The 24547-nt window shown below is 41.3% G+C and overlaps 1 protein-coding gene across 4 annotated transcripts in view; it reads left to right on the forward strand.

The window, feature by feature from the left end:
* LOC127789842 (E3 ubiquitin-protein ligase RHF2A-like) overlaps positions 1–24547 on the forward strand; it is a 64979-nt gene that overhangs the window by 6928 nt on the left and 33504 nt on the right. For 2 of the 4 annotated variants that reach the window (XM_052318859.1, XM_052318858.1), the window contains exon 2: positions 7480–7619. In XM_052318859.1, coding sequence (XP_052174819.1) covers positions 7527–7619 — 93 coding nt within the window. In that variant the 5' untranslated portion in view covers positions 7480–7526. Of the gene's footprint in view, positions 1–7479; positions 7620–8945; positions 9538–24547 lie in introns of those variants that run through there. The other 2 variants (XR_008020672.1, XR_008020671.1) reach the window with 2 other exon arrangements.

Consider the following 24547-nt stretch of genomic DNA (forward strand, 5'->3'; position numbering starts at 1 on the left):
GAAGTATAATTGTAAAACCCCACACATAGCCTAGGGTATTATAGAGAGCACTAACTCTCCTAGTTGGGGAGAACACTGATCAGAAGTTATCAACTAATAATTAGGTTATGAGCCTTTGAATTGTTCTCCCACTCACTAGGGTAAAGGAAAAATTAGCGAAAGGCAGGAAACCTTTCCTGTTGAGTACTTCCTTTGCATGCACTTTATAGGCAAATGTGAGTCTTTTTATGTTTTGCAATTGTGCAAATTCTATAATTTCATATAACCTAAGCATGCAACAGTACATCCATCATACAATCAAGATAGACTAACATATTACAAAACATTCAAACTTGCGACAAGCATAAATAACATCAAACATAAATTGAGCCTCTGGCTCGTCATACTCATACATTATAAATAAAACACCACTACCTAGCCTCAGGCTAGGAATTACGTTCTAAAGAAAACAATTAATACCTACACGACGGTGCCACACCCTTTTAAACTCTATTCGAATTGGCAACACTTGTCTCTTGATCCCTATTTGTTTTTCGACCTCTACATGGTTGCTCGATCACTATCTTGTCCTTGTCAAAACCTACGATGATTATTAAAAATAGAAAGGGAATGGATTAGTACATATACTTAGTAAGGCATACCTAAGGTGTATGAGTATAAAGGATGTGCAACATGAATATGCTTGTAAAACTTTGTGCGAAAACCCTGTTTTCTTTACTGGAAGCCTCAGGATTATGTTGGTCATGCATTGTTACCCAAAGCGACTGTTGCAGGTGTCCACCTTATCTCGGCTACGGACATTATGGACTCAACCTCAAAGCATCTCATTGATCTTAGTTATCTTACCTAGCCCTGGAAGGACTTATGGATTTGTCTTGCTCCTAAACTGAGGTAAGAGGACTTGCCCCTCAACCAAGTTCCTGGAATAGTCCGTGGACATCAATGCCTGAAAACTTTATGCAAAGCTGCAAACAACATTGTTAGATTGGGAGCATTGACAGTCCTCGATCAAAGACTAAAACACACTCACACACACACGGATTAAACCCACAATAGAAATAAAACAAGAACAGAATTGAAAAGATATGGCAAGAATACACAAACCACACAAAAAGACAAAGATATATCCTGGTTCAGATTACTGTGAGCAATCCTACATCCAGCCTCTTGCAATCTCGAGAGCAATCCACTAGAAATTAGAAATCAGTACAAAGAGTCCCTCTCTCTCTCTCTCGCTCGCTCACGAGTACAATTCTCAATAGAGATTACAAAGAACTAACTGCTCTAGCCTTTCCTCTCTCATTTTCACTGCACTCGTACACAATCAGAGAATTGTCACGACACACCCGTGAATGCAACTACTCCTAGCCCCGGTTGGATTAGGAGTGGGTTTCGACCAACACAAAACAGAACAGAGCAGGGGAGGGAGAGAACAAGAGTGAAGAATGAGAGAGAGAATAAGAAGAGAGTTAGGAGCAATGGAGGAGAATCAATTTTGATATTATCGTTCTACCCTCCTTTCTCCAACAAGTTGGGAATATATAAACACTCGGTGGGTGGGGACTGCTACATTAGATCCCTTCTCCATGTGGTTATAACCATTTCTTTGTCCTATTCTAATTCCCATCTATGTGGGGAATCTTCCAGCCAATATCACTAGGGAAATTACAGCAGGAAAATAACAAAATTACAGCAATAAGGAAATGACAATAGTAAGCAAAAAATAAACCAAGACTTTAACTATATGATGTAGCGGTCCTAGGTCCCCTTCCATGACAATTCCCCCCTCACACCTTTCTTGTTCTCAAGAAATGCTGAGGAGACTGGCAACTCTGGGGAATCGTGTGAGCAGGCTAGGCAAGTACTTCCAAGTATCACTTCCTGCTGCACCACCTTGCCATTTTACCAATACTTGGATGAGTGGAACCCCTTGATTATGAATTACCCGCCTATCCAAAATAGCTTCTGGTTCTTCTAGGCTGTCCTCTCCCTCAGAGATAGTGGGCATCGTAGGGTTCACTTGCTCAGTCCCTACTGTTGCCTTTAACAGGGAGACATGGAAAACTGGGTGGATTCGAGTTCCCTCTGGAAGCTGTAGTCGGTAAGCCACCTTTCCTATCCTTTCCAATATGGTAAAAGGCCCAAAATATCTAGGGGCAAGCTTTGAGACTTGTTTTTTAGTAATAGCCTTTAAGTGGTACTTCCTCAACCTCAGGTAAACCTTCTCCCTGACCTCAAATTTCCTGTCACTTCTCTTCTTATCCGCAACTTGCTTCATCCTATTCTGAGTCGTAGCCAATTCTTGTTTGAGCTGCTGTAATACCTCCCTTCTCTGCTACAAATACTCTTCTATCGAGGCTGCAGTGGAATGTTCTCCTGTAGCTGGTAGTAAAGGAGGCTTATAACCGAAGAGAGCTTCGAAGGGAGACACCTTTAAGGAAGAGTGTTGGCTGGAATTGTACCACCATTGGGCTAAAGACAGCCATCTGTGCCAACTGTTGGGCTGCAAGATGCAGATGCACCTCAAATAATTCTCCAAACCCTGGTTTACCCGCTTAGTGTTACCATCCGTCTGAGGATGATAGGCCGAAGACATGCTCAGCTTGACACCCAATGCCTTCATAAGTTCTTTTCATAGGGCGTTTGTAAAAACTTTGTCTCGGTCGGAGATAATAGTAGTAGGAACCCCATGCAAGGCTGCCACCTGATCCATGAAAATTCTAGCCACCTCTTGGGCTGTATAAGGGTGGGCCAACCCTATAAAATGAGCAAATTTCATGAACCGATCAACCACCACCATTATACTATCTTTTCTCTCAGACCTGGGCAGCCCTTTGACGAAATCCATAGAGATGCTAGACCAAGCTTGCTCGGGCACCGGTAGGGGCTGTAGAAGCCCCGGCTAGGCCGCATTCTCAGCCTTGCACCTTCTGCAAATATCACAGCCCAACACAAACCTTCTTACCTCAGCTCTTAACCCGGGCCAATAGAAGAGCTATTTCACCCGTAGGGAACTATGTTGAATGCCGGAGTGCCCTCCCAATGGAGATTCATGTAGTGACTGCAGGATTTTCTTCTTGAGGTCTTCTTTATTCCCAATGACAATCCTGCCCTGGTGCCTAAACATTCCATCCACCAGTGTATATCCTTCAACTCCTTCAGATCCTATGGCCAGCTTTTCCAACAGCTCCTTCACTGCTGCATCCCCTTCATAGCTTTCGATCACCTGTTGACACCATTCAGGGATAACGGTAGTTATGGCTGCCACACTTCCCCCCTCATGACACCTTGACAATGTATCAGCAACCACATTTTCTTTTTCCTTCCGGTATTGTATCAAGTAGTCTAATCCCATCAACTTGGCCATTCCCTTCCTTTGCAATTGTGTTTGTAGTTTTTGCTGTAGTAAAAACTTCAAACTCTCGTGATCCGTTTTGATTATAAACCTCCCCGTTTCCAAGTAATGTCTCCATTTGTCAACAGCCATCAGTACCGCAATGAACTCCTTCTCATATATGCTAAGCCCCACATGTTTTGGGCCCATCGCTTGGCTAAAAAACGCCAAGGGCCTCCCTTCTTGCACCAGGACTGCCCCCACACCCGTTCCACATGCGTCAGTCTCCAAGACAAAGGGCTTACTAAAATTAGGCAGCCCCAATACTGGCACTCTACTCATGGCCTTCTTAAGTTCCTCAAAAGTCCTCTCAGCTTTCGGTCCCTAGCTAAAATTGCCCTTTTTTAGCAGTTCCGTTAGTGGTTTGCTGAGGATTCCATAATTTTTAACGAACCGCCGATAATACCCGGTTAGGCTTAGGAATCCCCTCAAGGATCTCACGGACTGAGGCCTCGGCCAGGACACCATTGCCTCCACCTTCTTTGGATCCGTACTAACCCCTCCCTTGGATATAATGTGCCCTAAATATTCCACTTGCCCTTGACCAAATGCACACTTAGATTTTTTAATGAAAAGCTAGTTAGACTTGAGGATATCCAAGGTGATTTTGAGGTGAATTAGGTGTTGGCTAAGGGAAGGGCTGTAGACTAATATGTCATCAAAGAATACAAGGATAAATTTCCGAAGATAGGGTTCAAATATTCGGTTCATTAGGGACTGAAAGGTGGTCGGGGCATTGGTAAGCCCAAATGGCATTACTAAGAACTCAAAGTGTCCGCTAAAGGCTGTCTTATGTACGTCTTCTGGTCTCATCCTAATTTGATGATACCCCGAACCCCGAACGCAATCAAGCTTTGAAAAGATTTGGGCGTGGTGAAGTTCATCTAGGAGGTCTTCCACCAAGGGTATAGGGAATTTGTCTTTAATGGTTATGGCATTAAGTTGGCGATAGTCCACACAAAATTGCCATGACCCATCTTTCTTTTTAACTAATAGGACGGGTGAAGCAAAGGGGCTTTGGTTAGGCTTGATAATCGATTGTTGAAGCATTTCCCTAACCATTTTCTCTATTTCAGTCTTTTGGAGAGGTGGGTACCGATAGGATCTTACATTAATGGGTTCGATATTTGGCTTTAGGTGAATGGTATGGTCATATGGTCTGGCGGGAGGTAGGGACTTAGATTCCATGCAAAGCTCCTCATAATCTGCTAGCAGTTCATTAATGCAATTTAAGTGGTTTACCTGGTTAGGGAGCTCCCCAGTTGAGCTGATCGTCAGGTAGGCCTTCCCGTGCCTTCTTGGAAATTCCTCCAAAGTTATGATGGAAAAGAGATTGGCCAGCTGACTCCATTTCCCCTTGAGCACCTTCTGCAACCTCCTTCCTGTTATCATTTTGCATGTTCCAGCTTCCTTACCCCCTGTCAGTATCATTCTTCTTCATTCCTTTTCAAATGACACCTCCATTCGGTTAAAATCAAAATTAATCGAGCTTACTCCCTTCATCCAATCCACCCCCAGCACTACATTACATCCCCCCAGTTGTAACAATCTGAGGTCTGCTTCGAATCGCTCGCCTTGCATCTCCCAGCAGAACCCATTGCAAGCTGATGTACTCATCACTTGTTGGCAATTTGCCACGGTCACACTCAAAGGGGGTGTACCCGTGAGCTGACACCCCAGCTTCTTGGCCGTGCCTTCGTCTAAAAAGTCGTGGGTACTCCCACTGTCAATTAAGACCATCAGGCCTTTCCCTTTAACCTATCCTTCTACCTTCATTGTTTTGTTGTTGGGTACCCCTTTCAAGGCATGGATGGATATCTCTCCATTATCCTCCTTGGCCTCTTCCTCCTCTTCTTCTTTCGTTACTGTTTGTTCAGACTCCTCATTACCCTCCGGCAACAGTATCTGTCTCTTACACTGATGGCCCACATGGTATTTCTCTCAACACCGGAAGCACAATCCCGCCAGCCTTCTCTGCTCCCTTAGTTGTTCTCCAAAAGAGGTTGGGTTGGGGCTTGCCACCCCTCTCACCCCGCTATTTCCTCTCATCTGATCCCGGTTGAAGTGTCTTCCAACAGCATTAGATGAGCCTCCTACAACGCCCCTCTTTTGCTGTCTCTGCTTTCTCATTAAGGCTTCCACCACCAACTCCTGCAGCCTAGCATTCTCGAAGGCTTGCTCAATTGATTGGGGCCTCAACACCTTCACCATTGGTCTGAGCTTGTCATTAAGGCCACTTAAATAACTTGACACAAAATAGGCCTCCGAGAGGTGAGGATTATATTGGATCATGAAGGATCTCAATTCCTCAAAGCGTTTTTGGTAGCTCTCCACACTTTCGGTTTGTCTCAGTTTGTTAAATTCCTCCACAATATCCTCCATACTTCTTTTCCAGAACCTCTCGCACACCCTCTCAAAGAATTCCCCCTACATGTAGGTCCTCCCCTACCTAAGGCTTCCTTGATACCAGGCATCCACCATCTCATTGAAATGAACCGTAGCCAGGGGTACTCTTTGCCCTTCAGGGATACCATACCACTCAAACATTCTTTCGCACTTCCTCGGCCACCACCGAGGATTAACTCCCTCGAAGGTGGGAATATCCATCCGAGGCATCGGAAACCCTGAGTGATGATTTACAGGTCTGTCCTGAGCTCTATCCATCAACCCAGCCAGCTCCTCTTTTGGGTCCGCTTCAATCTTCGAGGTTCCGTGTTCTCCGTTAGTTTCATTCCTCTGTAGGATTGGTTCTGTGTGCTCTCGAAGTGGAAAATCAGGAGACAACCTTACTTGGTTTTGGTGAGCGAACATAACCATGTACTATTGCATTTGAGCACCTAGTTCATCTCGCACCCTTGCGATGGACCCTTCCAGCCTCCGCTCCATTCCATCCATGGAGCTCTCCACTCGTCGGTCCAACGCCATGATCGCCTTGTGGCTACGGGTAGCTCCTAACTCTAGCTGGTCGATCTGATTTTGACAATCGGTCATGGTCGAGCTGGCTTGTTGTAGGTGTGATTCCAAATTCTTCATACAAGTCCCTTCTACCATTACTGACTTCTTTTTCAATCGGCCAGGGAAAGGTGGCTTTGATACCAAATTGTCACGGCACACCCATGAATGCAACTACTCCTAGCCTCGATTGGATTAGGAGTGGGTTTTGACCAACACAAAATAGAACAGAGCAAGGGAGGGAGAGAACAAGAGTGAAGAATGAGAGAGAGAAGAAGAAGAAGAGAGTTAGGAGCAATGGAGGAGAATCAATTCTGATATTATTGTTCTACCCTCCTTTCTCCAACAAGCTGGGAATATATAAACACTCGGTGGGTGGGGACTGCTACAGCAGATACCTTCATGCGGTTATTACCGCTTCTTTGTCCTATTCTAATTCCCATCCATGTGGGGAATCTTCCAGCTAGTATCACTAGGGAAATTACAGCAGGAAAATAACAAAATTACAACAAAAAGGAAATGACAATAGTAAGCAAAAAATAAACCAAGACTTTAACTATATGATGTAGCAGTCCTAGGTCCCCTTCCGTGACAAGAATGAATGAATGAATGAATGATGTCCAAAGCGACTGCACCTGCCCTCTATTTATAGATGTTTGAGGTGGATACATCAAGGAAATATAAAAGATATGCCAATACCTTAAATACCTCTAAAGTACAGGTTACTGTTAGACAATCAGCTAACTAACTAATTGTCACAAGGGACCAATCAGGGCTCTTTTCAGTTCTTCTAGACCTTCTATACTTGATGCAAAACATAACAAACATAATTGGTGCATGTCAAAACAATGCAAATGCACATGAATGCACCACACTGATTAGTGCCACCTTGGGTAGTCCTTACCTATTTCTTCCGGTGAATCAAGCTGAAGTGAATTTGCCTTCATCATATGTGAAAGGAGTCTGTTTTCTCTCCTAGGACATGGGTCAGTCATGCTGTAGTTTTCATGAAACATCTGTCTGAAAACTTTTTGCCACATATGGTCAAATAACCATTATATAAACAACAATGTGATACTGTTGACATCTCTTTATTTGCTTATGCAACTCTTCAATTGTGTGAAAATTGGCAGATGTTCTCATCAGTGATTAAAAACATGAGCCCAGATATGATGCTAGTATGGGCCAACAATTTGGATTTAAGCTTTCTCAGGAGGCAGAGAAACCTCAACAAGTCATCTCCTCTTTGTCACCAGATGACTTGGATAGAATGGTACGTTCCTTCACAAATTGTATTTATGTGAACTAATTAATGTTTCTTTGCAGTTTTGCTTGCCATGGTTGTTCATATCATACAGTCAAACTTCTGTAGAAAACAGAAAATGTAGATGAGTCATTTTCATGTAGATCACTTTCTGTGAATCACCATGCATGATTAATCATTTATGCTATTCTTTACCTTAGACTGGTAACCTATTTATATCTGTGAAAGAAATTTAATGCTGGAAGAGTCTCCGAGACAAAAAAGAAAATTCCCATGATCTATTTTTCTGCTCGGAGTCTCCAAGATTTGGAACATATCAAGTCCTCCTCTGAAGCCTTGGTCTCATGTTATAGTTACAGGCAAGTACAGAAAAAGGAAACACAAAAAAAAATTGCAAACCTGATTATTTCACAAAGGAATAAAGAAAACCCGAGTCAAAGCCCTTACTGAACTGAGGATCATAGTTCTCAGTTCCTATATGAAGCCTTGTCAGTTGCTTGCTGGTTTCATCAGAAACATCTTGAGCTGATAACTGCAAACTAGGGTGGGTGGCTTTTTTAGGGTACTTTGCTGACACATGGCAAATCCTGATGAATATCAGCATGTTGTGAGCTATGGATTGATGTGATGTGTTGCATGGATTTTTTTGAGCCTTGCGGGGTTTAGTGGGGCTTGCACAAATTGGACATGCACGTCTGCCCCCAGCTGGTGCTGCTAGTCTGGAAAAATCTCTGGAACACTTTCACATGATGTTCCTTAACTGGAGCCTACACACGAACATATGCTTGTTTTTTCTATTTACATGTAGATGTTGAGAAAATAATGATTTTAACATTAGTTACTATTTTAATTACTTGGGCTGTTCTTTACTGATGAGGCAGTGGTGGGCTGGACAAAAGGTAATCCACTCAAACTATGCTTTGCTATCAACTCACTACTAAATATAACATTACATGAGACGCACATGAGCCTATAGATTTGTTCTTGATGCTGCCTGGGTGTATGATTATTGTGGAGGTGGAAGAGTCAATGATCAGGCAATCTCCCAAACAGGAGACGCACACGAGCATGTGCTTTTGCTTACCCATTAATTATTGTGAAATTTTTAGAAGAAACCAAGAACTTGGGCTCTTGCATTGATAATGTTCTGTTTTACAACTTGTCAAAGAATGCCTATGCAGTAGCCCGTTTCTGTACCTTTTGAAGAATATTCCACTTTCTTCATAGTAGGTGAGATATTATAGTTCATGTGGAAACTTCCTTATATTGAGCATGCTTTGGTTGGAACCTGATGTTAGACGGGTGCATTTATGAGGCTGAAAATCGTTCTCACAGGCACTTAAAATCTGCTGAACTTCTTGTGTTGATTTCATGTCCTGGATCTGCAACACACATTCATGTTCGTTGTTCACACAAAATGACCCATACATTCTCATTCATTCAGATGCAATGGGCGGATAGGATTCAGAGAGGAGTCGAAGGTGTGAAGAAGGCTAAAAATTAGCTCTCGGGAAGACCCGGTATGATTCTGGCAATATTTATTGTAATTTTAGCAATAATCCTTCACCGGCTAGGCAACATCGGAAGCTTAGAGTTGTCCGTAGGCCATGGAAGCATGGGGGGATCAGCTCAACCTCTAGTTGAGCAATCAATCATGCATACTGCAGGAACAGACTGCATACAGAGGTTCAAGGGTAGAGAGTGTGATTGCTCAGTGGGCGAAAGATGACTGGGTAACAATATATCTTTGTCATGTTAGTAATAGTAAATTGATTTTGATTGGGTCTTGGTACTTGTAATGTTCCATGACATAAGTTTGCCATGGGAGATCAGTTTTGGGATTCGAATTCTGTCTTTGCAACGAGGATGTGTGGAAGAAATAAGAAATAAAATACAGACACAAGCTAATGTATTCCATGATTAGGTAGCTACATTGTGTCCTGTGATTGTCACGGCTACAGAAGAACATGATGCATTGTCATCTCCAGCAAACTATAGGATCCGAAAAGAAAAAGGAATCACTCTCCCTTCTGAAATTCTAAGTGATTAGAAGAGCAAATCGTAAGGTAATAATGGCACTGAGAATGGAAGAGAAAATGATTTTATCAAGCAGCAGCCCCCACTCATCACAAAAGCTTCCATGGAGATAGGAAAATATTATTTATACTCTTTGTGTTATATTTTGGGTTATATAATATAGTTAAAATAATAAAAATACATTTCACTAAAGACGGTGAGGTGACGTGAGGTGATGAAGTGCAAAATGATGAGGTGCGGTGGTGAGATGCGAGGGATATTTTAGTTATTTGTGAGTGTGTAATTCAAAATGTAGTACTTGATATACAAATAGCATGGTTCGAGAGATAAGAGAGTCCATACATACAGATATAATTTTAATTTTTTTGTTTCGTGATTTCGATTACAGTTTAATCTAACTGTGTTTCTTTGGGAAATTTTGTTTTTGAGTTCTTGTTAACTCTTTTTTTAATAATGATAAGATATTAATTACTATTTCTAGAATTTTTCATAATCAACCAACCATCTCCCTCATTGACTGCTTAGCAATTAGCAAATAGCAAATGCCAGTCTAGAAAGTGGAAAATGGAGGGTGGAAACAAATATTGACAATATCCTTGCGTTCCCAATTTGACTCATAAATTTCCAATAAATGCAAATTTGACCCATAAAATAAATCAATAGAAATTTCTAGGTATTATTAGTTATTACATCTTTTAGGCATATGTTGACTTTATTTATTTTTTAAATAATAACATGTTTTTATTATATATTTTTAAAATAATTCCATTAATTAATAATAATAATATCATATTTTAAAACATTTAATTAATTAATAAAATTATTTCAAAATTAAAAATAAAATACTATATATATATATATATTTATGTGAAGACAGTGAGTGGGAGACCGAGTCACTATCATCCTGCGTGGTGGACTCGGTCACCGCCAAAGTAACGATAAATAAAAAGAAGGAAAAGGGAAGCGACGGAGAAGAAAGGGAAATTTTCAAAAGTAGGACTCCCGTTACTAAAATATGCAAAAATAGGACACTTTGAAAATCTTTGCAAAACTAGGACTTTCGTGAGTTGAATGGACAAAAATGGCCCTGCTTTTAATAACCCCGCTACTTAGGGATGGTCTTCTCCCTCCCTCTCTCTCTTCTGTCACTCACATTCTGACTCGGCCGCCGTCAATCTCTCACGCTCGTCTTTCTCAGAGCCATTGTTGTTGTTATTCACTTGCCAAAGTGCTGCTGCTTCTTCATCAAGCGTCTTATTCGCGCCCATTGTTCTTATTTCTTAAGCGTTGTTGAGCTCGCACATTAATCGACTTCTCTCGATCTAGGTATTTAGTTATTTTCCAATCGTCGACAAGATATTTTTTCCTCTTTTCCAAAGTTATGAGTGAAAAATTATGCATTTCGCTAGATATCGGTTGATATATCGGCAATTTACGTCATGATATAGGTTTAAACATAGAACCATTAACCGATATATTGGTTGAGGTCTTATGTTAACTGATATATATTAACCGATATGGCTCTTACAACCGACATTTAGAAACCGATAATACCTTGCAAAGTTTTAAATTTATTTTAATTTAGAAATCGTTTCAATGTATGTTATAGGAATGGTTAAATCTCGAAGACCTGTCTTTGTTGTTGTGATGTATGGAGGTCAGTGGCAATATGATGTTGATGCGAAAGAATATAAATACATGACCGAAGAATGTGGGTCGGTACTACGTGTGGAATCGGATTGCACACTTGACCAACTAGTAAGTTCCCTATACAACAAGTTCAACGTTAGTACGGCGGAGAAGTCAGTTGTGCTGAAGTACAAGTATAAGCACTCGGTTCCATCCGCACTTCCATTGGAGATACGTAATGATACAGATGTTGAGTGCTTTCTATTGGAATGCTCTCGGATAGAGTCCAGAAACCCATTGTGTGTTGATTTTGTGGACAGATTACTACCGCGGACAGAACCTAAGGAAGTGGTGGCGGAGAATTCTCCCCTGACACGCTTGGGCATCGATAGTCCGACATCGTTGAAAGACGAGGTTAATCGCGATGATGCTTTGGATGGAAATGGTTATGAAGATGTTAAACGGGATGATGCTGGACATGGTTTTGAAGATGCATTCAATGCTGATGATGCTGAAAATTTGTACATTATCAATGTAGACTCACGGGATTGTGCTGAGCAGCCTACTTTTCTCCTATCTTTGAGATTATCAAGGGTTAGTGCGGGAACATCGTCGGCTGCGTCAGATGTTGAGTTGAACGAAATTTTTTTCGTCAAAATCAGAATTGCATGAACGGATGAGTTTGTTGGCTTTGAAGAATAATTACGAATACAGAGTGGTCAAGTCAACTAAGAAGGTAGTTTACATGAAATGTAAGCACGGTGATTGTAAATGGCGGTTGAGGGCAGCCACGCTTGGCACTTCTTTTGGTTGGACAGTTAGGAAATATGTAAATACTCATTCATGTTCATCTTCAATAATGCGCCGCGATCATTGTCAGGCGAAGAGCAGAATAATTGGTTCTTATATAAAAAGCAGTTTCGAGGATGTTAAGCGTATTTATAAGCCTAAGAACATTGTCCACGATATTCGCAAGGACTTTGGGGTCAACATAAGTTATGAAAAGGCATGGAGATCGCGGGAAAAGGCTCTGGACATGATCAGGGGGGGTGCGGAGGAATCATTCCAGTTGCTTCCATCTTATCTGTACATGTTGAAGTTGAATAACCCCGGGATTATTGCAGAATTCGAGAGTGACAGTGGGAACAGATTCAAGTACCTTTTTATGGCCATTGGTGCATGCCTTGCCGGATTTCGTAGCAAGATGCGGCCTGTCATTGCAGTGGATGCTTGTTTCCTTAAGGGCAAGTATCTTGGTAGTTTGTTTGTTGCTACGTGCAAAGACGGTAACAATCATGTTTATCCTACAGCGTGGGGAGTCGGAGATTCTGAGAATGATGCCTCATGGGAATGGTTCTTCAATAAATTGCGCTCTGCCCTTGGTGATGATACACCTGATTTGGTATTTGTGTCTGACCGACACAAGAGCATCCATAAGGCGGTCACGACTGTGTTTCCTAACTCATTGCACGTTTCATGTATATATCATATTGGCCAAAACATAAAGGCTAAATTCAAAAAGGAAAATGTGCATGCTCTGTTCTACAAGGCTGCGAAGGCATATCGACAATCAGAATTTAATGAATACTTTATTGAGCTCGAGCGATATGCTCCAGCCATCGGTGCCTATCTTAGAGAGGCTGGTCTCAGTCGTTGGGCACGTGCATATTCGGATGGCAAGAGGTTTGATATAATGACCACAAACATTGCGGAATGCCTTAATGCAGCTCTGGCAGATGCGCGTAAATTGCCGATTCAATGTTTGATGGAGTATATCAGGAATATGCTGCAACAATGATTTTATGAGAGACGGGGTGATGCTAGTAAAATGGGTGGATATATAACAGCTTGGGCTGAGGGAGAAATAGGCAAAAGATTGGCATTATCCCGGAATTGGCGTCCAGAGCCGATTGATATGTATAGATTCAATGTTCATGATGGTCACTTTGGGGGTATTGTCGACTTGAAAGCGAGAACTTGCACTTGTAGAGTGTTTGATTTTGACAAATTGCCATGTGGTCATGCCCTGGCTGCTGCACGTTCACGCAATATTCACCCATACAGTTTGTGCTCCTCATACTACCAAACAGAAGCTCTGTTGTGTGCCTATGCCGATCCGATAATGCCTGTGGGCAGCCAAGCCGACTGGACCGTGTCGGCGGAAATTGCGTCTATTAAATTGCTACCGCCGGCAAATAGACGCAAACATGGAAGACGTCAGATTTGTCGAATTCCCTCAGCCGGTGAAGAGAAGAGGAGGGTAAAATGCAGTCGTTGTGGTCTAATTGGTCACAATCGCCAAACTTGCTCTAATCCAATAACTTTGCTGTCATAAACGTCGTCTAACATACATTCAGTAATTTCAAAAATTTAAAAAGGTCATAAGAACAATGTAACAGGCACCATTATTGATTTGTCGAATTTCTTGTCTTATGGAATCGATGAAACATAACCGACGAAATATCAAGAAGAGGATATCGGAAAAAGGGTATCGGTTTCAAACCGATGAAACATAACCGACGAAATATCAAGAAGAGGATATCGGAAAAAGGGTATCGGTTTCAAACCGATGAAACATAACCGACGAAATATCAAGAATAGGATATCGGAAAAAGGGTATCGGTTTGAAACCGATGAAACATAACCGACGAAATATCAAGAAGTGGATATCGGAAAAAGGGTATCGGTTTCAAACCGATGAAACATAACCGATGTATCTGTGGAAATATTATCCACATAATACATTGCAAACCAATGATATCACATATAAATAAAGGATTTCTTATCCATTCGAGAAGAAATATCCCACAATCACCACCCCTGCCAATTACAGCAAATAACATTTATATCGGCTACATGTATCGGTTCATGAAAAGTCCGGTCGGACTACTCTTATGTGTTAGAGATGCCCGATCAAACTATTCACGGTCCGCTTAAGTGTGAAGTGTGAATTGTCCCATCGGATTAGCCTGATCGGCCTCTTAAATTGCCCGGTCTTCGATCGGATTTATATTAAGTCTTATCCATGCATTTATCCGATCCGGGTTCTCTGATCGGATTATTTCTATTTGTAGAGCCCGATCGGCCTCCTCTTAAATGGTCCGGTCCGCGTAAGTAGATCAAATTAATCAAACTATTCATGGTCCGCTTAAGTGTGAAGTGTGAATGACCCCATGGATCATCAATTGTCCGATCGGACTATTAACGGTACGCGTCCGCCCGATCGGCCTCTTAAATTATCCGGTCCGCGTAAGTGAAATTGTCCGATCAGATTACCGATCAGACCATCGACGTTCATCAGGTAACGCGTCGTCCATTGAGATTCTCAAATAAGTAGGAGTATTAATATCAATTTCATTTATCCGATTGGACTATTGCGTCGGTGTGAAGAGTCCGATCGGGTTCTCTGATCGGACTACTTCTATTTGTAGAGCCCGATCGGCCTCCTCTTAAATGGTCCGGTCTGCGCAAGTAGATTAATCGATCGGACCATCGACGTTCGCCACATCCTGCAACGCGTCCATTGAGATTCTCAAAATAATTAGTAGATTAATCAATTTTATTTCATTTCAATACATCCCGTTTACACAACAACAATTTCCTTGATCAAAGATTCACGGTGAAGAGTCCGATCCGGGAATGTGAATTGTCCGATCGGACTATTGGTATTTGTAAAGGATTGATCCCTTCAGATTGTCAAAATAATTTTATTTCAATACATCCCGTTTACACAGAACAACAATTTCATTTCATAAAATCCATTGCTATGTATCCCCGATCAAACTGGATTACTGTGTCTGTACAAGTAAAAGGTAATGAACTTCCGGAGTTTTCAAGTGTCCTCTTTCGTATGGTGCATCTCTCATCGGTTAGTTAAGTTAACCGATTATCGGAAAAAGGGTATCGGTTTGAAACCGATGAAACATAACCGACGAAATATCAAGAAGAGGATATCGGAAAAAGTATATCGGTTTCAAACCGATGAAACATAACCGACGAAATATCAAGAATAGGATATCGGAAAAAGGGTATCGGTTTGAAACCGATGAAACATAACCGACGAAATATCAAGAAGTGGATATCGGAAAAAGGGTATCGGTTTCAAACCGATGAAACATAACCGATGTATCTGTGGAAATATTATCCACATAATACATTGCAAACCAATGATATCACATATAAATAAAGGATTTCTTATCCATTCGAGAAGAAATATCCCACAATCACCACCCCTGCCAATTACAACAAATAACATTTATATCGGCTACATGTACCGGTTCATGAAGAGTCCGGTCGGACTACTCTTATGTGTTAGAGATGCCCGATCAAACTATTCACGGTCCGCTTAAGTGTGAAGTGTGAATTGTCCCATCGGATTAGCCCGATCGGCCTCTTAAATTGCCCGGTCTTCGATCGGATTTATATTAAGTCTTATCCATGCATTTATCCGATCCGGGTTCTCTGATCGGACTATTTCTATTTGTAGAGCCCGATCGGCCTCCTCTTAAATGGTCCGGTCCGCGTAAGTAGATCAAATTAATCAAACTATTCACGGTCCGCTTAAGTGTGAAGTGTGAATGACCCCATGGATCATCAATTGTCCGATCGGACTATTAACGGTACGCGTCCGCCCGATCGGCCTCTTAAATTGTCCGGTCTGCGTAAGTGAAATTGTCCGATCAGATTACCGATCGGACCATCGACGTTCATCAGGTAACGCGTCGTCCATTGAGATTCTCAAATAAGTAGGAGTATTAATATCAATTTCATTTATCCGACCGGACTATTGCGTCGGTGTGAAGGGTCCGATCCAGGTTCTCTGATCGGACTACTTCTATTTGTAGAGCCCGATCGGCCTCCTCTTAAATGGTCCGGTCCGCGCAAGTAGATTAATCGATCGGACCATCGACGTTCGCCACATCCTGCAACGAGTCCATTGAGATTCTCAAAATAAACAGTAGATTAATCAATTTCATTTCATTTCAATACATCCCGTTTACACAACAACAATTTCCTCGATCAAAGATTCACGGTGAAGAGTCCGATCCGGGAATGTGAATTGTCCGATCGGACTATTGGTATTTGTAGAGGATTGATCCTTTCAGATTGTCAAAATAATTTTATTTCAATACATCCCGTTTACACAGAACAACAATTTCATTTCATAAACTCCATTGCTATGTATCCCCGATCAAACTGGATTACTGTGTCTGTACAAGTAAAAGGTAATGAACTTCCAGAGTTTACAAGTGTCCTCTTTCGTATGGTGCATCTCCCATGTATGCTCCCTATGCCGCAATATGTCATCCACGTACTTGATAACAAAGCACCCGCAGCTAGTCCTGCAAATCATCAATTAACGATTTAATTTTAATTTTTTTGGAATCATTTAAATAAATGCAGTACCCGTCCTGTTGCTGAGGGATCGGCCTCTGCACCGGATCAGGAATATCCACCTCCCATTTTTCGTATGAACAACCAACAGCCGTACAGTGCTTATAATAATCATCCGAAATAGGAGAATGGGTAGGAGCATGGATAATGGCCTCAATTCCTTAAGCCTTTTCTGCCTGCTTTCAATGGACATTGACCTGGGGTCGTATACAATGATTATCCTATATTTGAAGGAGATTTTCGCCAGGACCCAGTGCTCGTTTTCTACAGCACATGGGAGCAATGCCTGCTTGTAACATTAACACATTAGTTATGCTAAATACAAGAAAACCAAATAACATGCAATACACTTACGTGGTCTACTGCCCACCAGGGGAAACCTTTGTCATTCTCCCCTGAGACATAACGGGACCATTCCTTGGGGAGCTTCACGTCATCAGGCACGAAGGGTTTCTTTCCCTTCTCGAATTTGGTATCCCATACATATTGCATATACCCCTGTGAAGAAAAAACAAAAAGTTTAACTTTACTAACGAATAACAAACAATGCAAAATAGTAATATAATTTGAGTTCAACACTAACGAAAAGCGATGACGACACAACGGCGTAGTTTTCATCATAGATAGATCCAGGCGGTGACTGCGTTTCTCTAATCCGTCGGATGCAACACAAGTAGTTGTCAATGTGTTGCCCTTCCAACCAGGTCGTCTCTCCCTCTATCTGGCGGAGCATACTTGGCACAATGTGGTATATGTGCCCAGTGGTACGCCTACAATGAGCATGAATTAATATGGTTTCTGTTGGAATTTTAGAAACATCGGTAGCTATAAAGTTAACGAACAAAAGTTGAAAAAAAACATGAATGTGAAAGGCTGTAATCTAATTATTTTTATTCACATCATCATGCCTTTAAATAGGCAATACATGTCAACTGAATAACAAGAAAATAGGATTTATTGCTGGATTTAAATTTAAAAATAACGAAATTATCTCAATCCACTAAATCAGTAAACAGAATCAAAGACTCAATCATAACTAATAATTTTGACCCAATCAATCCACTAAATTAGCAACTTTGAATCAATATTCAACAGTTTCTGTTATTACCGATGTATATAGAAAGGTAGATAAAGTTTTTCTGACTTACTGTATCTCATCTTTTGAGGCTACGTACTGGATGTATCCCGATGGTAGTATAGGACCAAAGTCATCCTCACCCTCAGCCCCAAGGTGTTGTTTGGCTGCTTCATGGGCGATCAAGTTTGTCTCCCCCGCCACTGCATTTTTCTTTATCTTCTTCCATGGAATGGGATAAGTGAATGGTGTTCGACAAAATTTGGATGGATTCCGCTTTCGTACTGTTCGTTCGTCCACCTCCTCCTGCAAATTAACTAATTTGCGTGTGAATTCGGTAGAGTTGACTAATAGGAAGTCATATAGTAATTTATTTTTTTTCTTACGATTGAAGGAGATGTTTGATTCGCCTCATGCATCTGAACAAAACAATTCACGGTTAACAGATATATAATCACATGCAAGTGTATCAAAGTTAATTGCATCTTACGACTTACAGTACATGGATTGTCCTCCTCGTGCATACGATGAGGCTGGATGTGATCACCACCATCTGGCTCCTCCTACAAGTCAACAGAAATTAATCGTTACAATATGGTTTTAACATATACAAGTTAATTTGTATCTTACAACATAAGGAGGTGTCTGGTCTCATTGACATGAACATGATGGAGCTGATCTCCAGCAACTGGCTGATCATAACCGTCTCGATACTGATTGTCATCATGATCGACGTGTTGCTGTAAAGCTGGACTGGCTGGGCCTCGTGTAATAGTTAACACTGATTCAACCATCGTCTCCAACCGCTCCAAACGTGTGTCGAATTGGCCAACCCGTGTCTCCAACCACCCCACCTGTGAATCCAATTGGCCCACCCGTTTGTCCAATTGGCCAACCCGTGTATCCAATTGGCCCACCCGTGCGTCCAGACTCCTCAACAATTGTAGCGCCTCACGGAGCATCTCAGTCACCTGTACATTTAACCGTCGAAACCGAAAACAATTACAAACAAACCAATAGTATGCGTACAAGAGAAACATATTCAAATAATATTCATACCATATGCTCGTTGTGGATAGCCTGCGTGGTGGGAAGGAGTCCCCTATCGACGGACTCCTCGTCATCCTCCTTGTCCGCTCCCTCCCCTCTCTCCATCCCACCAGGCTCCTCCTCATCCTTAAATCCTTCCCTGCATCCATCAGCTTCCTCCTCACCCTTAAATCCCTCCCTGCATCCATCATGCTCCATAACACCAGTAGTCTCCACCGCCTCCTCCCCCCTACCCCCATGCTTGAAGACGTCGGGTCCAACCAAGTGCAGAGGGTTAAACGACCTCCAAAAATCAGTGTCTCGCTCTGTATCTGTTGGCTCGATCGTCCAACTAGGTTTAAGTGACTGTAATATTGACATATTTACATAGCTATTTCTGTAAACAAAACAACAATATACAAAATAGATACACATAGACACATTCATGGGAATTTACGTCAGCCACTTACCAACATGGAAAGACATTCATCGTAACTTATTTGTTTGGGCCTCTTTTTTGATAACCACTTCATGCATCTAGGGATATTGACTGTGCCTTTTATTGGTACAGCCCACATACTCGCCACCCATGGGGTTGTTTCGATCAACCACCACTGTCAAATGTGAAAGAATTATAATAAAAAAATTCAACTAAACAAAACAAAAATTGTTTGTATATACAAATAAAGTGAGGATTTAACCTGGAACACCCAAACAAATCCATAGATGTTGACTTTCTTCCCAACTTGAGCATTGAACTTCCACCCGATGGTAGCTAGACGAAAGTAATGTAGTCCCTGACTATATATGTACGTTCCCCAAGGGAACGACATAAACGATTCTAAATCCTCCACCAAGCTCCAATGGAAATCTTCTACACTTGCCCGCTCGTCGTGGCCTATTAAAAGCATGTTGACCACGGCAAGGTATCCCATCTTCAGCGCATCATCTTTATCCAGGTCAATCTTCGTATCAAGTAGTTCCTTTATGTCTTCCAGATAAACGACCTCTTTATGTGGGAATAAACGTGTCCGTAAGCTACCATCCTTGGCAGGCCTCGCATGCAAGATTTCCCCGTCAATTGGGCCGAATCTAAGTCCTGTGATGAGGGTGAACTCCTGCTTCCCATATCGACATGCCACGCCGCCCAGCTCGAACCACATCTCATCGGGGCGGCCACCGGGAAGTTTCACCTCCCTTAAAAGCACGTGAAGAATCAATTGCGGTGCAGTAGCTTGGGAGGAGTGGGGGATCTGCATGAAATGTCCTAGTGGGCCCCGAATGAAATCCTCCAACACACCATACTTCACAAGGGACTCACGAACAAAGGGCAAGATTATTGATGCAACAGTGAGTGGTTGCTCGCGTACCGGGAGGTAGTACCCGGCTAGCATGTACATACGTAAATGTCTGCTTCTTCTTCTTTTGAAAACTTCCCATCTGTAAACAATAATTAAATAAATAGAACACCCAAAATCAACGAGACTGACATCGGACTATTCATGAAGAGTCCGATCGGACTCATTAATACTTTAGGAATTGTGTGAGAAATAAAAACAACAACAACAACGATACAACAGTTTAGGAATTAAATGAGAACAAAAGTATTCAAGGACTCAACAAATCTTCGCACTTCACTTAAACGGGCCGATCGGACTATTGTTGTCGGACTCCTGATTAATCATTTCGGATCCATAGTATGAGTTTTAGCCACTTTAACAACAACAATACAATAGTTTTTGAAGAGAACAAACAAATTCATTAAAACAAATAAAAACCCAAACCAAACTCAGCTTATCAGACTATTAATAGGCCGGTCGGTCTATTTTCAATGGATTACTCTTTTCTATCGGGACTGTCCATCAGCTTGGTCGGACTATTAAAAATAACATTCAGATCCATATGTTTTTCGTTCGATTCATTTGGCTATTTTCGGTTTCATCCTACATTTCTCAAAAACACGAACCAACACAGCTTCAACAAAAGTGCAATCTCATCCCACATTCAAAAGTAAATATTGTATAAAGTTTTTGACAAATTTTTAACAAAAACCCGACTCTTCTTCGGACCAAGTTCAAAATGACGGAATAGTCCGATGAATAGTACCACACGTTTCATCTCCTTCCTCCACCTTGTTAATAAATATGTTTTCTGGAGAGCTCTGCAAAACTGTGTGACAACCCTTGATCTCACTTCTCGGTCTCGTTCCCTTCGTCCTTGGATTGCTTCCTCAAGGACGTCGCCGTCGGCCTCTGATTCCTCTTCGCGTTGATCGACTCTTTGGGCTATTTCTCTCTTCTAGGGTTTGGTTTGAATGTTCCGATTCCATGTACCCCGGTTAACCCACGTGGTTTTTATTTGACTTTATGTTTTTTCTTCATCAACGTGGTTTTATAAAGCCATGTGGCGTGTCACCTATGCAAAGGCACACGCCCGGGGATTTGATTTCGACATGTGGCCAAAATTGCAACTCATTTCATAAAATCGGTACCTTTTGCCAAATTTCAAAGGATTGGATATTATCGCAATACCACAAAACGTTTTGTCTTTTGGTGCTAATTGGCCTTGTTAATTCATTTTTCAGTTTTTGATTTTTATTATCTATTTTTATAATATTGGATATGCCTTCTCGTTGTAAACTTGAAAAATTATTTATAAAACATAAAATTATAAAACACCCAAATTTTTAATATTTTTACAACAATTTTTATATGACATTGTACATAATGAGTATAAATTTCATTACAGAACACGTTTACTTTATAAATTCAGTAAATATTATTTTATATATATATTTTTAATTCATTTCATTATGATATAATAAAATTAACTTTTGATCATAATTTTATTTTGTGAAATTAAGTAATGGTAGACTTCTTATTATACATGTGACATTTTATATTAAAATTATGTTCTGCCTTCTCGACTACAATATCACATATCTAAAGAACCCATCATCACACTTGATTGTGTGAATGTCAAAAATACCCCATTAGCTGTTTTGTATAAATAGCATATTTGCCTCATTTATAACTCTTGATAACACATGCATTTTAGGAAATTGGCCTTTTTGAATGCACAATAATTTATTGGTATAAAAGATACAAGGTGAAATTTACATGTTACATAATTCCCTTTGAAACATGGTGTGGTTTAGTTCATCTTATCGGCCTACAATAAATAACTTGCAGTTGAGCATAGGAGATATACGTCGGACCAAGTTGACTTCCCGCATCACTTCAATTCAATAAACCTTGAAACAGCGAATTAGATTGAATGAGGAGATGCCATCAAGCTTCAGATCATGCCAAGAAGGACGATCACCATTCATGATCTCCTGCTTCGCATGATCTAGAGTTTGATGGCATCTCCTTGTACTATGCAATTCACTGCATCAAGGCTTATTTAATTGATTATATGATAAGAGAGATCCTTGATTCCAATATCGATTGCCTGCAGGAAATTTGCACATTTCAAAGTTAGAACACAATTACATTTTCCAATTAGACATCACATTTTCCAATTACATGTCAGTAAAACATACAAAGTAAAACGTTATACCCACATGATCTGGAGCTCGATGGCATCTCCTTCCTTAAAGCCATTTGCTGCATAAGGTTCCCCCGGGATCTGGCCGCCGCTGTTCACAACTACCGCATCCAGCGGTCGCCGGCATACACTGCCGTCCGTACATTCCCACGATCGGAGCCTACCATAACAAACGCAAAGCCATCCAAGTTAACATACAAAACAATGCACATACAGTCCCGACGGCTACCATGGGCAGGGGTTTTCGACCCATCATAGGCGCCCACCCGAAACCCTTATCCCCATAGACCAACATACCCCAACACCAACAAGATCCAATGGCGGAATATATCTAATGTAAAAACTGTCGTCCTTACCCAAGCCCACATATATACGAAAACATAAAATCATTCATTAATGCTAAATCGTATTACGTACCTGTTCTTCGGGTGATTCTACCGTGAAAATACGTTGGGATTGAAGATCAAACAGTTCGAATTCTCAAAATATATGATTTACCGAAGCTGTTTAGAAAGATATGGGTTCATCGCCTTACAACATTGGTTACGGCGGAGGATTGGCCAAGTCCTTACGGCAACCGCGATTTATTACCTTTTAACAAATAGGAGTTATCATTTATTTATGTTTTAGGGTGGCTGAACCAATAATAAAACGCATACCAGACGTCCGTAGCGCATTTAATACGGGCACATTTTACGAAGAGATATTCGGCCTCATCAGATCTCACCGGAGCCGATCCCATGTGTTGTGGCACCACCTGATTGGATGGAATAAGAGGTGTTACCATTTATTTATGTTTTAGAGCATAGAGCGGCTGAATCGATAATAAAACGCATACCAGACGTCCGTAGCGCATTTAATACGGGCACATTTCACGAAGAGATATTCGGCCTCATCAGATTTCACCCGAGTCGATCCCATGTGTTGTGGCACCACCTGATTGGATGCGTTGGGAGGTAATCACGTGCCATGGTCTTATTACTCGGGATGGGTCGACGGATTGACCGAAGTGATAGGTCTAATCACATCGGTTATGTAAACGATGTATGTTACTACTGAGGATAAAGAGTCTCCTCTTCTGTAGGGCATGCCTGCCGTCGCGCTTTCTCTTCTTAGACAACCATAAATCAATAAATCCTATAGTTCCAACCATTAGCTGGAGGCACTGTGTGTGCCTTAAGAAATTAGACCCGGTCAAGTGGCGTATTGTTTTATATGTTGGTGACTTTGCGTTTGTAATGGTAGGATCTCATCGTGGGAATGTGTGGACGGAGGTGGTTGTTGGCGACCGATGCAGCGGCGGTTGCCAGATCCAGGAGGAGCCTTCCGCAGCAAATGACTTCAACGGAGGAGATGCCATCAAGCTTCAGATCATATCGGTATAACGTTTTTACCATGGAAACTGTGTTTTAAAAGTTCATTACATCATTAGTCACCAATTAAACTATTTTTTGCAATGGTAGTTGATACATCGGATACAAACCGCCCCAATCGGTTTGAATCGGTTAATACACATCGGTTATATAACCGATATTAATGACCCGATATGAACCGATATCCTTTGACCGATTTCCACTTACTGAGATTTCATCGGTGAACACACATCGGTTACGTTGCCGATGTTACCGATATCCGATATATCGTATTCATCAATATGTAATGGAATTATACCCAATATCATCGTGAACTAGTTGTTTATGCTTATAAGTTGTTCTCTGCCACGTATATATTAATTCCCCAGTAATTATATGCATGTGTTTGATGTGTGTTTTTTAACATGTAATTGTGTTATAACTTTGTAATACGTCAATTTTCTGCAGACAATCCACTCGAGAGGAACATTGCATTGCCATTGCATACCTTACCAGGTGGAAATACTCCTCCAGGTTTTCTAGGGTATGCAGTTAACATGATGATACTCGGCTTGTAATCATACCTTCAAGTTATCCTCCATGAATGGTGACCGTCCTTCCTGGAATGTTCTCTAGCTTGATGGCATCTCCTTCAATGCAATTTGCTGCAGAAAGGCTTATCTAAGTCATGATGGATGTCAAGTTACCAGCAGTTACGTAACATGTATATTGCACACTATCGATCAATTTAAAAATATTGTATATGATTCTGAGATAATTTTGTATTACAGCAGAAGTTAACATCAAACAATGCATGTGTTTACAAGAGCGAATGGCTATAAATGATTATTGCTTCAGATCAGTTGTAGACA

Source organism: Diospyros lotus, chromosome 14 (genome assembly GCF_014633365.1).
Source record: "Diospyros lotus cultivar Yz01 chromosome 14, ASM1463336v1, whole genome shotgun sequence".
NCBI lineage: Eukaryota > Viridiplantae > Streptophyta > Magnoliopsida > Ericales > Ebenaceae > Diospyros > Diospyros lotus.